At 44.2% G+C, this 12,295-nt stretch overlaps 5 protein-coding genes across 5 annotated transcripts; 3 read left to right on the forward strand and 2 right to left on the reverse strand.

Moving 5' to 3' along the window:
- The first annotated feature begins 79 nt into the window (after nucleotides 1–79).
- Nucleotides 80–5,216, forward strand: LOC132784227 (SWI/SNF complex subunit SMARCC1). The gene is given in 9 exon segments (XM_060789689.1): nucleotides 80–311; nucleotides 417–542; nucleotides 890–1,817; nucleotides 1,874–2,148; nucleotides 2,151–2,206; nucleotides 2,267–3,050; nucleotides 3,107–3,323; nucleotides 3,620–4,705; nucleotides 4,767–5,216. Coding segments are annotated over 9 exon segments (3,747 nt in total). The 5' UTR covers nucleotides 80–194; the 3' UTR covers nucleotides 4,925–5,216.
- Nucleotides 5,217–5,272: 56 nt separating this feature from the next.
- LOC132784228 (retinoblastoma family protein) lies at nucleotides 5,273–8,597 on the reverse strand. The gene is made up of 2 exons (XM_060789690.1): nucleotides 8,297–8,597; nucleotides 5,273–8,245 (listed from the first exon to the last, which is right to left on the reverse strand). The coding sequence occupies exon 2, from the start codon at nucleotides 8,224–8,226 to the stop codon at nucleotides 5,839–5,841; it is 2,388 nt and encodes a 795-aa protein (XP_060645673.1). The 5' UTR covers nucleotides 8,227–8,245; nucleotides 8,297–8,597; the 3' UTR covers nucleotides 5,273–5,838.
- Nucleotides 8,598–8,687: 90 nt separating this feature from the next.
- Nucleotides 8,688–9,112, forward strand: LOC132784235 (uncharacterized). Its single transcript, XM_060789712.1, has 2 exons — nucleotides 8,688–8,870; nucleotides 8,924–9,112. The coding sequence occupies exons 1-2, from the start codon at nucleotides 8,760–8,762 to the stop codon at nucleotides 9,110–9,112; spliced, it is 300 nt and encodes a 99-aa protein (XP_060645695.1). The 5' UTR covers nucleotides 8,688–8,759.
- A 49-nt stretch (nucleotides 9,113–9,161) lies between these two features.
- LOC132784233 (zinc finger CCHC domain-containing protein 10) lies at nucleotides 9,162–10,066 on the reverse strand. The gene is made up of 2 exons (XM_060789710.1): nucleotides 9,891–10,066; nucleotides 9,162–9,834 (listed from the first exon to the last, which is right to left on the reverse strand). The coding sequence occupies exons 1-2, from the start codon at nucleotides 9,935–9,937 to the stop codon at nucleotides 9,315–9,317; spliced, it is 567 nt and encodes a 188-aa protein (XP_060645693.1). The 5' UTR covers nucleotides 9,938–10,066; the 3' UTR covers nucleotides 9,162–9,314.
- A 93-nt stretch (nucleotides 10,067–10,159) lies between these two features.
- On the forward strand, nucleotides 10,160–11,946 carry LOC132784232 (uncharacterized). Its single transcript, XM_060789708.1, has 2 exons — nucleotides 10,160–10,459; nucleotides 10,519–11,946. Exon 2 carries the CDS (start codon nucleotides 10,535–10,537, stop codon nucleotides 11,576–11,578), a length of 1,044 nt encoding a protein of 347 aa, XP_060645691.1. The 5' UTR covers nucleotides 10,160–10,459; nucleotides 10,519–10,534; the 3' UTR covers nucleotides 11,579–11,946.
- The last annotated feature ends 349 nt before the right edge of the window (nucleotides 11,947–12,295 follow it).

The following is a 12,295-nucleotide window of genomic DNA, read 5'->3' on the forward strand; positions in this document are numbered from 1 at the left end:
TTATATAGTATCGATACTTTACTATGAACGTGGTATAACCTTGGTATATTTTCCAATGTAAAATTGTATTTTTTGGTCACACTGTTCGTCACCCCAATTGTGTGCGTCTATTGCGGTTGCTGCATTTTCAATATTCGTTTTCGCCGTGAAACTGTGCATCAAATCAAATAAAAGCATAAAAAAAGCGTTGCACAATGAACACATTGGGTCCTAAAAAGGACGGAAGTCCTAATATTGACTTTTTCCAATCGCCAGAGACGCTGCAAGGCTTCGAGTCGATACGCCAATGGCTACAAAAGAATTGTAAAAAGGTGAGTACAACGCCAGCGCCGCCGCCGCTATAAGCGAAAACAAAAATGGCGCTCCATGCAAACACATCGAAAACACAACAATTTACATGAATATTTTGCTTATAGTATTTGGCGCACAGCTCGGAGCCGATTACAAAGGAATCGTTGGCACAATTGCTTATACTATTTCTGCAATATGTAGAAGCAAAATTGGGAAAGAACTCTGCCGAACCGCCGGCGACGAGAATTCCGGTAAGTGTACGCTGTGTTGGGGGAAGGGAAACAGGGTGTTTTGGGTGTGCAAAATGTTTTGTATGTACACGCGCGCAAGAGCGACAGAGATGTGTGCGTGAGGTGACACGACAACCCAATTGTATTTCCTCTGCGAACAACATTGATGCCTAGCTGCGGAAATGGATTTTACTGATATATAGATTTATTTTGAACTTCTCGTCTCTTATATTGAAGGCGCCTACGTGGCATACAATAATATTAGGATGTTATTTTAATTATACAATTAATATTAATTTAATTAAATTTATTTTTTTGTCCTTTTTAAAAACATCAACTAAACTGATTAAAATAATTTTCTTTTGCAGATGCGGTGTTTTCTTGACTTCAAGCAAGGTGGTGGCCTATGTATCATTTTCTCGACAATGTTTCGCTTCCGCGCCGAACAACGCGGCAAAAAGTTCGACTTTTCTATTGGCAAGAATCCCACACGTAAGGATCCCAACATCCAGCTGTTAATCGAAATCGAACAGGCGCTCGTGGAAGCTGATCTCTATCGCATACCCTACATTTATATTCGGCCTGAGATTGAGAAGTCGTTTGAGTCGCGCCTACGTGAAATTCTCGACAACCGTCGTGTGGAGATTGTTACCGATGAGGAGGATGCCACCCATATTGTCTACCCCGTTGTGGATCCTCATCCGGATGAGTATGCTCGACCCATCTTCAAGCGAGGCAATCATGTGATGTTACATTGGTACTATTTTCCCGAGTCCTACGATTCGTGGACGCTGAATAGCTTCGACTTGCCGGATAATATACCTGAGAATCCGGAATCGCCTGCAGAACGTTGGCGTGTTGCTGCAACTTGGATATTGGATCTGGAGCAGTACAACGAGTGGATGGCTGAAGAGGATTACGAGGTGGATGAGATGGGCAAAAAGAAAACGCACAAGCAGCGCATGTCCATCGACGACATTATGTCGTTTGGAGACGACAAAAAGAAACCTACGGCCAGCAGTGGAACTGGTAAACAAAAGCGTCGTCGCTCCCCTTCGCCCACAACATCCACGTCTACATCGAAACCGGGCAAACGAAAGCGTTCGCCGGCCGTTATCCACAAGAAGTCGCGCAACGATGACGACGACGAGGATCTAACGCGTGATCTAGACGATCCGCCAGCTGAGCCCAACATTCAGGAGGTGCATAAGGCTACCCACTCGGCACTGCAATCAACTGCCAGCCCCGCACCAGGTGGCAAATCACGAGCTGACAACGATATGATGCCCATCAAGGGTAAGTCTATTGAAAATTCCTTATCCTCTACATATTTATTAATTACAATTAAACAGGTGGCACCATGACCGACTTGGATGATGAAATGACAGGCGGCAGCGCTGCCCAGGCAATGTCCACGGGCGATGGCGACAATTCGCAGACGGGCAAGACCAGCGACAACAGCAACACGCAAGAGTTCTCATCGTCGGCCAAAGAGGACATGGAGGACAATGTGACCGAGCAGACTCATCACATTATTGTGCCCTCGTACTCGGCCTGGTTTGACTACAACTCGATTCATGTCATCGAGAAGCGCGCCATGCCCGAGTTCTTCAATAGCAAAAAACAAATCGAAGACCCCCCGAGATCTACATGGCCTATCGCAACTTTATGATTGACACTTACAGGTGAGTAACACTTACTATCGAGTGTCTGCAATTTAATTCAACTCTTATCTCGCTTTGCAGGTTAAATCCCACAGAGTACTTGACCAGCACCGCCTGTCGTCGCAATTTAGCCGGCGATGTGTGCGCTATAATGCGTGTGCACGCCTTCTTAGAGCAGTGGGGTCTGATCAACTACCAGATCGATGCCGATTTGCGTCCCACACCCATGGGACCGCCGCCCACTTCGCACTTTCACATACTATCGGATACGCCGTCAGGTTTGCAGGCAATCAATCCGCAGAAGACGCAACAACCATCGGCAGCCAAGACGCTGCTCGATCTCGACAAGAAGCCACTGGGCAAAGACGCTAGTGGCGTCTTGGAGTGCGACAAGGCTGCTGGTGGATTGGGTGGCATCAAGACGGAAGCACTTGAGAATGGTGCTGCTGGCGGTTTGTCCTCTGGCGTCAGTCAGTTTGGCCTCAAGTTGGATCAGTATGCCAAGAAACCGGCAGCCATGAAGAATCGTACAGCAGCGAGCATGGCACGCGAGTGGACCGATCAGGAAACGCTGCTGCTGCTCGAAGGTCTCGAGATGCACAAAGACGACTGGAATAAGGTGTGCGAACACGTCGGCACACGCACTCAGGACGAGTGCATTTTGCACTTCTTACGTTTACCCATTGAGGATCCTTATCTGGAGGATGATGGCGGTTTCCTTGGCCCACTTGGCTGCCAGCCAATTCCGTTTAGCAAATCTGGTAATCCCATTATGTCGACCGTGGCCTTTTTGGCATCTGTTGTCGACCCACGCGTCGCTGCTGCTGCTGCAAAGGCAGCAATGGAGGAATTTGCCGCCATCAAGGTAACTTGGTACTATTTCAAAGTGTATTACTAGTTTATTAATATGATTGCTTGCAGGACGAGGTGCCAGCAACCATTATGGATAACCATATGAAGAATGTAGAGAAAGCTTCGTCGGGCGGCAAATTTAATCCAAACTTTGGTCTGGCCAACAGCGGAATTGCCGGCACAGGCAACGACAAGGACGATGACGAGTCGAAGGAGGGCAACAACAGCAGCAGCTCTGCGTCGGTCGCCAATGACGAGGAGATGAAGGATCTAAGCAAGAAAGACGGTAAGCCAAGCAATTCTCTTATTTTTACTCAGCAAAGAAGACCACTATTTGTTAGAGCAATAGCCCAAGTAATATTATTTTGTGTTGGTCCGATTGTTAGCATTTTGTGAAAGTGAAGTAACATTTTAGTTTATATTTTGATTAATATTTCTTTTATTTACAAAATTATGAACCATTTACGATGACGAACGATTGATTATTTGGCCAATTGTATTGCGTTATTGGGTTATTTGCCATTTGGTATTTGCGTTGCCTTTGCGTTTTGTTTAAACCAAACAAAAAAAAATAAGCCACAGATGAGGCAAAGTCCAAAGACAAAACGAAAACGGATAAGCTCAACACAAACACAGACTCCACAAGTTCCACATCAACATCATCAACGACAACAACAACTACATCAGCTACAACAACAACAACGCCCATTACCAATAACACAGATAAAAAATCTAAAGATTCATCGTCGTCGTCGTTGGCCGGCGACAATGACAAAGCCAACAAAACTGAAAAAACGAGCAACGCCTCAAACAAATCGGCTTCCAACTCCTCACCCACAGAGTCTGGCTCCGGCACTGGAGATGTGGAGATCAAAACGGAGGACACAAGCGGCGATGGCGAGACCAAGGATGGCAGCAGCGATGCCAGCAGCGGCGGCGGCGGCACTGTCTCAACAGCTAACAAGGAGGGCGCCTTCAGCGAGAACAACATGCAAACGGCGGCGGCAGCTGCGCTCGCCTCGGCAGCCGTCAAGGCGAAACATTTGGCTGCACTGGAGGAGCGCAAGATCAAGTCACTGGTGGCACTGCTGGTGGAGACACAAATGAAGAAGTTGGAGATCAAGTTGAGGCACTTCGAGGAGCTGGAGGCCACCATGGAACGGGAACGTGAAGGCCTCGAGTATCAGCGACAACAGCTCATTACCGAGCGCCAGCAATTCCATTTGGAGCAGTTGAAGGCTGCAGAGTTCCGAGCACGCCAGCAGGCGCATCATCGCCTGCAACAGGAGCTGCAACAACAGGGCCAAGCAGCCGCTGCCGCCGGATCCATATTGATGCAACCCCAGCAGCAGCAGCAACAACAGCAGCAGCAGCCACAAACCTTACCGCCGCCGGCGCCGCATCATCATCAACAGCAAGCGCCACAATCGGTGGCAGGGCATCCGCATCAGCCGCAGCTGCAGCCGCAACAACTTGCGGCTCCATCAGCGCAACAGCATCAGCCGTTGCCACCGCATATAGCAGCAGCTGGTGCACCGCCCAATGGAGCACCATTCGCGGCGCCGCCAATTGCACCCGCTGTGGTTTCAGCGCCAGCGCCAACAACGGCAGCAGCCGAGCAACCTGTTGCAACTGTGGCACCAGCTCAGGCCACGCCCACGCCCATGGGTAAGTTAACAATCTAGAATTGGTGATTCGAATTAGATAACAAAAATATTGAATTTTGCAGACACTACACCACCAGCTAATGCACCGCCAGTTGCTGTTGCCGATGCTGCTGCTGCCGCCGCCAGCGTGACAACCATTGCTCCAAATGCAGCGCCTGCTCCTAGCATTCCAGCGGCCACTGTAGCTGCAGCTGCTGCACCAGCACCTCCTTCATCTTAAAGGCTAATCGTAGGCATCTGGAACATCTTCTCTTTAGCTTTTAAGTTGCAAGCTCTCAGTATCTTATTGTATACTCTTCTTGTCTCTCCCGTTTTATCCTCACCTCACCATAATGTCTGCTCCCGCTTCAGATCCCCCTTTTGATTAGTGTACTTATGTATTTTGTTGTAGTCCCGAGATGGCGATAGTCATCTCCACTCCACGTCGCCCCTATCAATACTTACAGAATTTTGAACCAAGTTTCAAACCCAAAAACCCGCATTAAAATAAAGTCTATTCATATGTATGAAAATGTGAGTTTGATTTTTAATTTGTACATTTAACCCTTAAGTTTGGACCCGATACAGTTTATGCTTCTGGTTGAAGATATATGATTTAAATGTATTTGAATAGAATCGAGAAGCAAACCAAGGAACAACTTGACATCTTTATGTAATAGAAAGGTTTGGACCCAAAATTAAACTTTGATTTCTTTAAATCGATTCCCTTTTTATTTTGAAATGTAATTCAATGAAATGAACAATTATTTTTGCTTAAGCATTTTGAGGATCAATGCAATACTGAAAAAATTCAGTTTATTTGTAGAAGTTACCACAAACAATTATAAATTTAGCATTCAAGAAATTAATATAGTTCATTATTAATGAACAACAAATTCGATTACTTATGATAAGAGAACTCGTCTTCACATTCTGTTCCAGACTTATCATCAATTCATACACATACAAGGTAAGCTTTTATTTTAAAAGTTTGCACAAAAAAACTTGTGACAGTAGTTATTTTAATTAAATTCTAAATTCGAGCAATTAATGTAATTAATTCTTAAAGAAAACTAAACATACATATAAAATGCATTATACGTATATTTATAGTAAGTAGCATAATCTATACACTACGTGGAAGTTGTGGCTACTCTAGCATTCGCCTTCACTTTCTGTGTCCGTTCTGTTGCCACTACTAGCAGAACTACGTGGGAGACGTCTGAGGATATTGGGACGCTTGCGGGACGGAGGAAATGGCTTGCTCGTGTTTAGATCTAGGTTGGAGGGAGCACGCTTCAGATTCAGATTCACATTAATGTGCAGATTCTTCTCATTATCGTTATTCGCACCGCAGTCCTCAGACATGCAGATGCGCGGCAAAGCCTCGCGTGAGACGTAGACGTTGGTGTTGTTGCCATTGCTCCTGAGACGCAGGACAGTGTTGTTACTCAGGTTCTGAAGCGCACGTTCCTCTAAGGGTTGCTCGCAGTGCAACTTGCGGGCATACTCGGCCATCAGTCCAACATAGACACGATTATAGAAGCCAATAATATCGATGGGATCGTCGCCATCTCCCAAGTGCACAGAACGATAGAAGACGCTGCGAGCATGTGGCTGACGTCGATACTGCTGGAGAATGGTGCTAAAGCTGATGGGTTGCTGCGACTGGCGTTTACATAGATAGATGGCACATATGAGCAGTTGGTCGAGATGCCGCTCCTGCAGAAGCACAACGCCATGTGCCACAATTGAGTGCTCCACCAAATGCCAGATGGTTGAGTAACTGCCAAGCAGCGAAAGTCCTTTGCAAAGGTAGTTCAAACGCTGCTGGGCCAACATATAGAATTTGCGAAGGCAAATGACCACAGCACTGGGCGCTATTGCAGCATTCTCCTGGCCATTACTTGCGCTCAGCTGCACGCTCCTGTAGCTGGGCAGCTCACCTTTGAGACGCCACAGCGGCGACTTCTTCCGCCAAATTAACGAGCTCAGGCATTCGTCTTCCACTTCGCGTAAGTGCTTGATGAGATCACGTGGCAGCAAGTCGCTGGCATGGCGCACAACCAACTCGATGATCTTCTGAAAATCGAAGGCATCGATGGCGAAACCATCGAGCAGCCATGGAAACTGTAACGCGGTGTCGTCGCCATCGTCAAACAAGTGCAGCACTAGCTGCAGGCAGCAGGCAATTAATGACGCATTGAAGCAGCTCCGCGCTGTTATAAGCATCGTGACAATTTGAAACGTGGGGTTGCGACGCAGCTCGGCCTCTGCGATCTGTTCGAGCAGCATGTAATACAAACCACTTGCCAGCTGGAAGCGACACTCAGCTTTTTGCTTGGTCAATTGTGCGGCGCGCTCTAACTTGTGGCACATGTCACGAAGGGTTTTGTGCAGCAATTTAATCTCGTCTTGCTTGAGAAAATTGCTGACACAGCTGGGCAACGCTTTTGGCAGCTCCAAGGAGAGCAGCTGCGATAGATTTGAGATATCGTTGCCACCATTGCACTTGTCTTCGCCATTGTTTAGCTTCGTGGTCTCCTTGTGCTTGAGCAGCACACGCTCGTCCATCTCGCTAATGTCGTTGACATGCTGCTCATAACTGCGATTCAGTGAACACAAATTGATTTCCAGCAGCCCGTCTTTGATCAGTTCTCGCATATAACGATCGTTGCCCAGCAGTCGCTGATCCATAAACAGCGACATCATCGCCTTGTGAAAAAAGGCGTTCTTCATGATACGCGCCCCCTTCTGCGGCAGCTCCGGCAGCAGTTGACAAATGGCATCTATGGCACTAAACTTGTTCAACATATCGTTGTCAAAGTAGCCGTTGCGCCATTTGGCGGGCAACCCTCGAAAATCGCTGTTGATAATGTCTGAGTTGCGGACCTCTAGAGCATTCACATAGACCAGCTCGAGGGCACAGATTAACACCTGGCAACCATGGATCAGATTGCTGGTGGCAAATGGCGGCAACTCGTTCCGCACCACGAGAAAAAGCAGCCAGCCAAACTCGTAGATCATCTGGTAGTGGGCACGACTTTCTGGTCCTTCGGGCTGCACATACAGCTGTCTGAAGATGCGTTTATAATGCTGTAGCAGCAGAAGCGTAATCCCCAGGCGACGATTCAGCTCGATGATCTCTTGCTGAAACACAGAGGAGTTTTTGGCCATGCAATTCCAGTGCTCCATGCGTTTAAAGAACTTTCCTATGTTCATGCCGAAGCAACTCAATACTTTCGTCAACGACATGTTCCAGCTTTGACTACGTGGCGCCTTCTCCGCCTCCGCCTCTGCATGTGACTCCACATCGTTGTCCTTGGAGTCCTGCTCTTGGCGCATGTCCTTCATTTTCGCTTGCTGCAGTTCGCTGTAGACGGCGCAGCAGAGCCAATCATCTGCATCGCTGGAGAGCGCTCCATCTGCATTCAGTTTGTGAAACATTGTTGTTGCATTTTCCCAAATATCCGAATCTATTTGCAACTTGCGGCAATTTGCCGCAAAGCGTTGCAGGATCACGCCTTTCTCCTCGGTCTCCATTGTCCGTTTGCTGTGTCCTCTACAATCGAATTATGTAACAGCTTTCGTACAACAGAAACAAATTGACTACCTTTTTTATTGTTCTTAGTAATTTTGTAAATATTATTTTCATGTATTGTTTCGGCGCGAATCTTAAAATGCGACGCAGCGCGCTAAATGAACGTTGGTCACACTAAACCTTGTTATGTGCGTCCGAAATTAGTACAAAATATTTTTTAAAGTCCTTGCATGCTAGTTCTTTAACTATATATACGTGTTTATGCTAATGCATTACGCACTTTATTTAAAATGCATCTAATTATAACAACAGATAGATTTAAAATAATTGTAATTAATAAAAATTTCGTTTCGCGGGTTGCTTATTAATTGCGACAGGTTGTGTGACCAAAGCACTTGAAACAATTACCCACGCGAGTTTAACAGCAACTTTACATTTGGATGGAATGTAATAATAACACTTACTTCTGTTATTCAAGGGACCAGCACTGTTTTGGGTTAAACAGTGTGCAAACGTATGGAAATAAAACCAAAATATGTTGCGCTCCAATCGGGTAATACAAGGGGAGCAAACTCAATTGCTTGCCATAGAACAAAAACTGGTGCAGTTACTTCCTAAGATGCAAGAAGCATTAAATTCACTGAAGGTGAGAGCTTTATACAATACAAAACAATTTCATATTAATTTCAAGCTTATCAGGTGGAAGAGTTGCACTTAAAATCACAGTCAGTACAGCCAACAGCAACACAAGGACTCCCATCTGACTTAAATGTTAACGTTAACAGAGCTGGTACGCCAAACGATCAAATTAATAGTCAGCAAATCAACTTGGGATTGAGTCGTGTAAACGAATGGGGACAGTTTATGGAAGAAGACGAATCAGATTGATTCACGTTATGGGAAATTATTTAAAAGTAGTTTATTAAAAGATTGACAGTATGATTTACAACTAATTTGTAATTGAATTATATTAAATAAAAAGTATGCCAATTATAGATATTTTGGATATAAACTTAAATTAAACTACTAAAGCTATTGATTTATTTTATATATTGTACGCGTTCTTTCAAATCCGTTTTCTATCAACTTTTTAGTCAGATGATTCACCGCTACTCTCACGACGTTTTTTCTTCTTGGGCACCGCATTATTTGCCTGCTCATCACCAGCACTATCGCTGCTCTTGCTGCTGGAACTGGAAGCATCACTGTCGCTGCCACTGGAAGAGCCCGATTCGATATCTGATGAGCTATCATCCGAGTCTGAACTATCCGACGAATCGTCACTACTGGTGGAATCCGAATTGGATGAATCCGAACTACTGCTGGAACTACTCGATGAACTAGATGATGACGAACTGACACTACGCCTTCGCTTCAACTTCGTTCGCTTCTCGCGATCCAAGCGTACGTCGATCACATTTGCATTTGTTGCCGGCAGAGCTACAGCTGCATTTGCGCTTTTCTCTTTCAAGTGTTTTCTCAATTGCTTTGTTCGCGAGCTGCGATGAACATATTTGCGCTTCTCCTTGCACTCATAGCTCCAATGTCCAAGATTCAGGCATTTCTGGCATCGAATGCCATTTGGAAAAGCCGCAGCCAATTTTGCCGAGCTGTTGAGAACACATTCGTTTAGTTGTTGTTTATGATTATAAGTTTGCAAACATACCGCTGTTTTTGGGCTAGCTTGCGAGCTGCCAAGCCGACCAAAGTCATCCTTATATAATAATCTCTGAGTTTGTTTTTGGAGCCTATCTTGATTGTGATTCGAAATTACCTTAAATGCAAAATAATTGTAAAAACGTTTTGTTAGCACCTTTTTTTACCGCTCAGTGTAGCTGTAGCTAAAAATGCATGAAATACTAAAATATACTGGAATATAATACTAGTTCACTCTTATTGTTCAGCTGGTTCAATTTGATTGAAGTGGGTCTTTTTTGGGCAATCTTACGGTCACATTGAACACAATATAATGATATTAGTTAATTTATTTGCAAACGGTTTTTAAACAATGCTTTTATTTTAGAGTTTATTTGTGTGCGCGGTTATGCACTATTACTACAAATCGCATCAGTTGATCGTTTTAATCCGTTTGTGTTAAGTGCATTTGCAGTTGACGTAAATTTGTTGTTGCGAATTTTTGGCAACAGCAGCCAAAACAATAACAAAGCGATTATTGCATGCTGACTAAGTGAAGCGAAAGCTGAAGTCCAAAGACAATCACACAAACAAACACAGGTAACTAAACTAAGTGTTGTTATTGTTGCTACTTCATTTACTCATTAAGTACTTTGCAGGTCCATCAAAAAAATAATGAGCGAAGCGGATTCAACTGTCAGCATTGCGGGGCCAGCAAATGGCACTCGCTTTATGCCACCCGAGGAGCTAGCAATGCAATCATTGACCAAACAGCTGTTTAAATCGAGACTTTTTCGTGGCATTTACCTCGAGCGTTGCTTCGTGGAACAGTTGGGCGGTTACCGGGATGTTATAGCACTGCAATATACTGAGCGTGACCTAGAGAAACAGTTGCTGGGCAGCGCAGTGCAATTGCAAATGTTCTATCAACGTTTCGTGCCCAATATGTGGATTGGCATAACCAGGGGTAGCATTGGCACCTACAAGCACACACCACATCCCGCACAACTCGAGACATGTGTGTGGACAGAGTTAAGCGATTTGGCATTTGGCGAATACTGGTTCAGCATAAAGTCGATACGATTTCGTGCCCAGGAAATTCAATTAAAACTGAAAATGATACGAGCCGTTGAGCCGGAAGCAATGCCAACGCCACGACGTTCCTTGTCCTTGAGAAGACCGAGCAGCAACAGCAGGATACCCGCTATAACTGCCGGCGACAGTGCTGCACCTGCAAGCCTTGTCACGGAGGAGCAGCAAATGTCCTCAATTGGCCTAGAAGATTTTGTGCAAGTGCTGCAGCAATGGCGTCAATCAGTTGTAACGACAATATACGAATTTATGGCGCACGATGTCAACAAACGAAATATAGTAGGCACCATACGCTTCCTGGGTCTGCTCCTGTTTTCGATCATGAGCGGCGCTGCTGTTGCCCTTCGTTTTATGGGCATTTTTGCCGTACGGTTTTTATTTGAGATTAGCCGCTTTACGCATACCGCGACACCAATTATTTTTAAAGTGCTTGAGTTTATCAACAAGATAATTGGTGCATTTTTCATTCTAATCACGATGATGTGGAAGGATTTGGTTGTAAAACGTGGCGGGACTGGCCAACAACCAATGCCGTTGGAAGCGAACAATCGCTTCAAGAGTCTCACTTATACTCCCTCAGAGCCCCATCGACGTACTCCCCGCAACGCATCATCAAATTATCGGTAATCCCAGCTACATGTGTGTCGTCCAAATTGTTTAGTAAAATATACATTCTATATATATCAATCAGCATTTAGTCAGTACTGTAGATTCTGGGGGTAATGTTTTCCTTTCAAATTGTGTTATTAGACTTAAAATAAAAAACAACAAAAATGCCTTTCAGTTCCTTGGAATACGTTAGCGTTTGTAATATGGCAAACCTTTCAGATATTTCAATCGATATTTCTGCATCATTTTTATTTTTGTATTTTACCAATTTCGTGAACAATCGCATACTTATTAAATGTGTGCGTTAATTATTTGTGTATTGTTCTTTTACATGTACTAATTGTATTTTTAGTAAATTGTATAAAATTGTTGGCAATAAATATATATTAAAACGAAAATATGGATTTTATTAAAATGACTTTTGGCTGACTTTAATTTCGATTGTGGGAATCTGCAAACCTTTCTGAAATTGCATTAAATATATCTGGAGGTGTAAACAAATTTACATTTAAACAATATATTTATTAATTTATTGAAGAATTGTGAACAATAAATATCAGATTAAATTTGAAAGATTGAAAGATACAAACCCGATCTGCGTTCGCCCAATAAATAAAAAGAATTGCGAGCTCAGTTTAGTTTTAATAGTTATACACTTTCATTTTATTACTTTACTTGATGTTATTCTCATTAAATTGTTGTCATATACATTTATGTATCTATATATGTATACTA

The sequence above is a fragment of the Drosophila nasuta genome, chromosome 2R (assembly GCF_023558535.2).
Source record: "Drosophila nasuta strain 15112-1781.00 chromosome 2R, ASM2355853v1, whole genome shotgun sequence".
Taxonomy (NCBI): domain Eukaryota; kingdom Metazoa; phylum Arthropoda; class Insecta; order Diptera; family Drosophilidae; genus Drosophila; species Drosophila nasuta.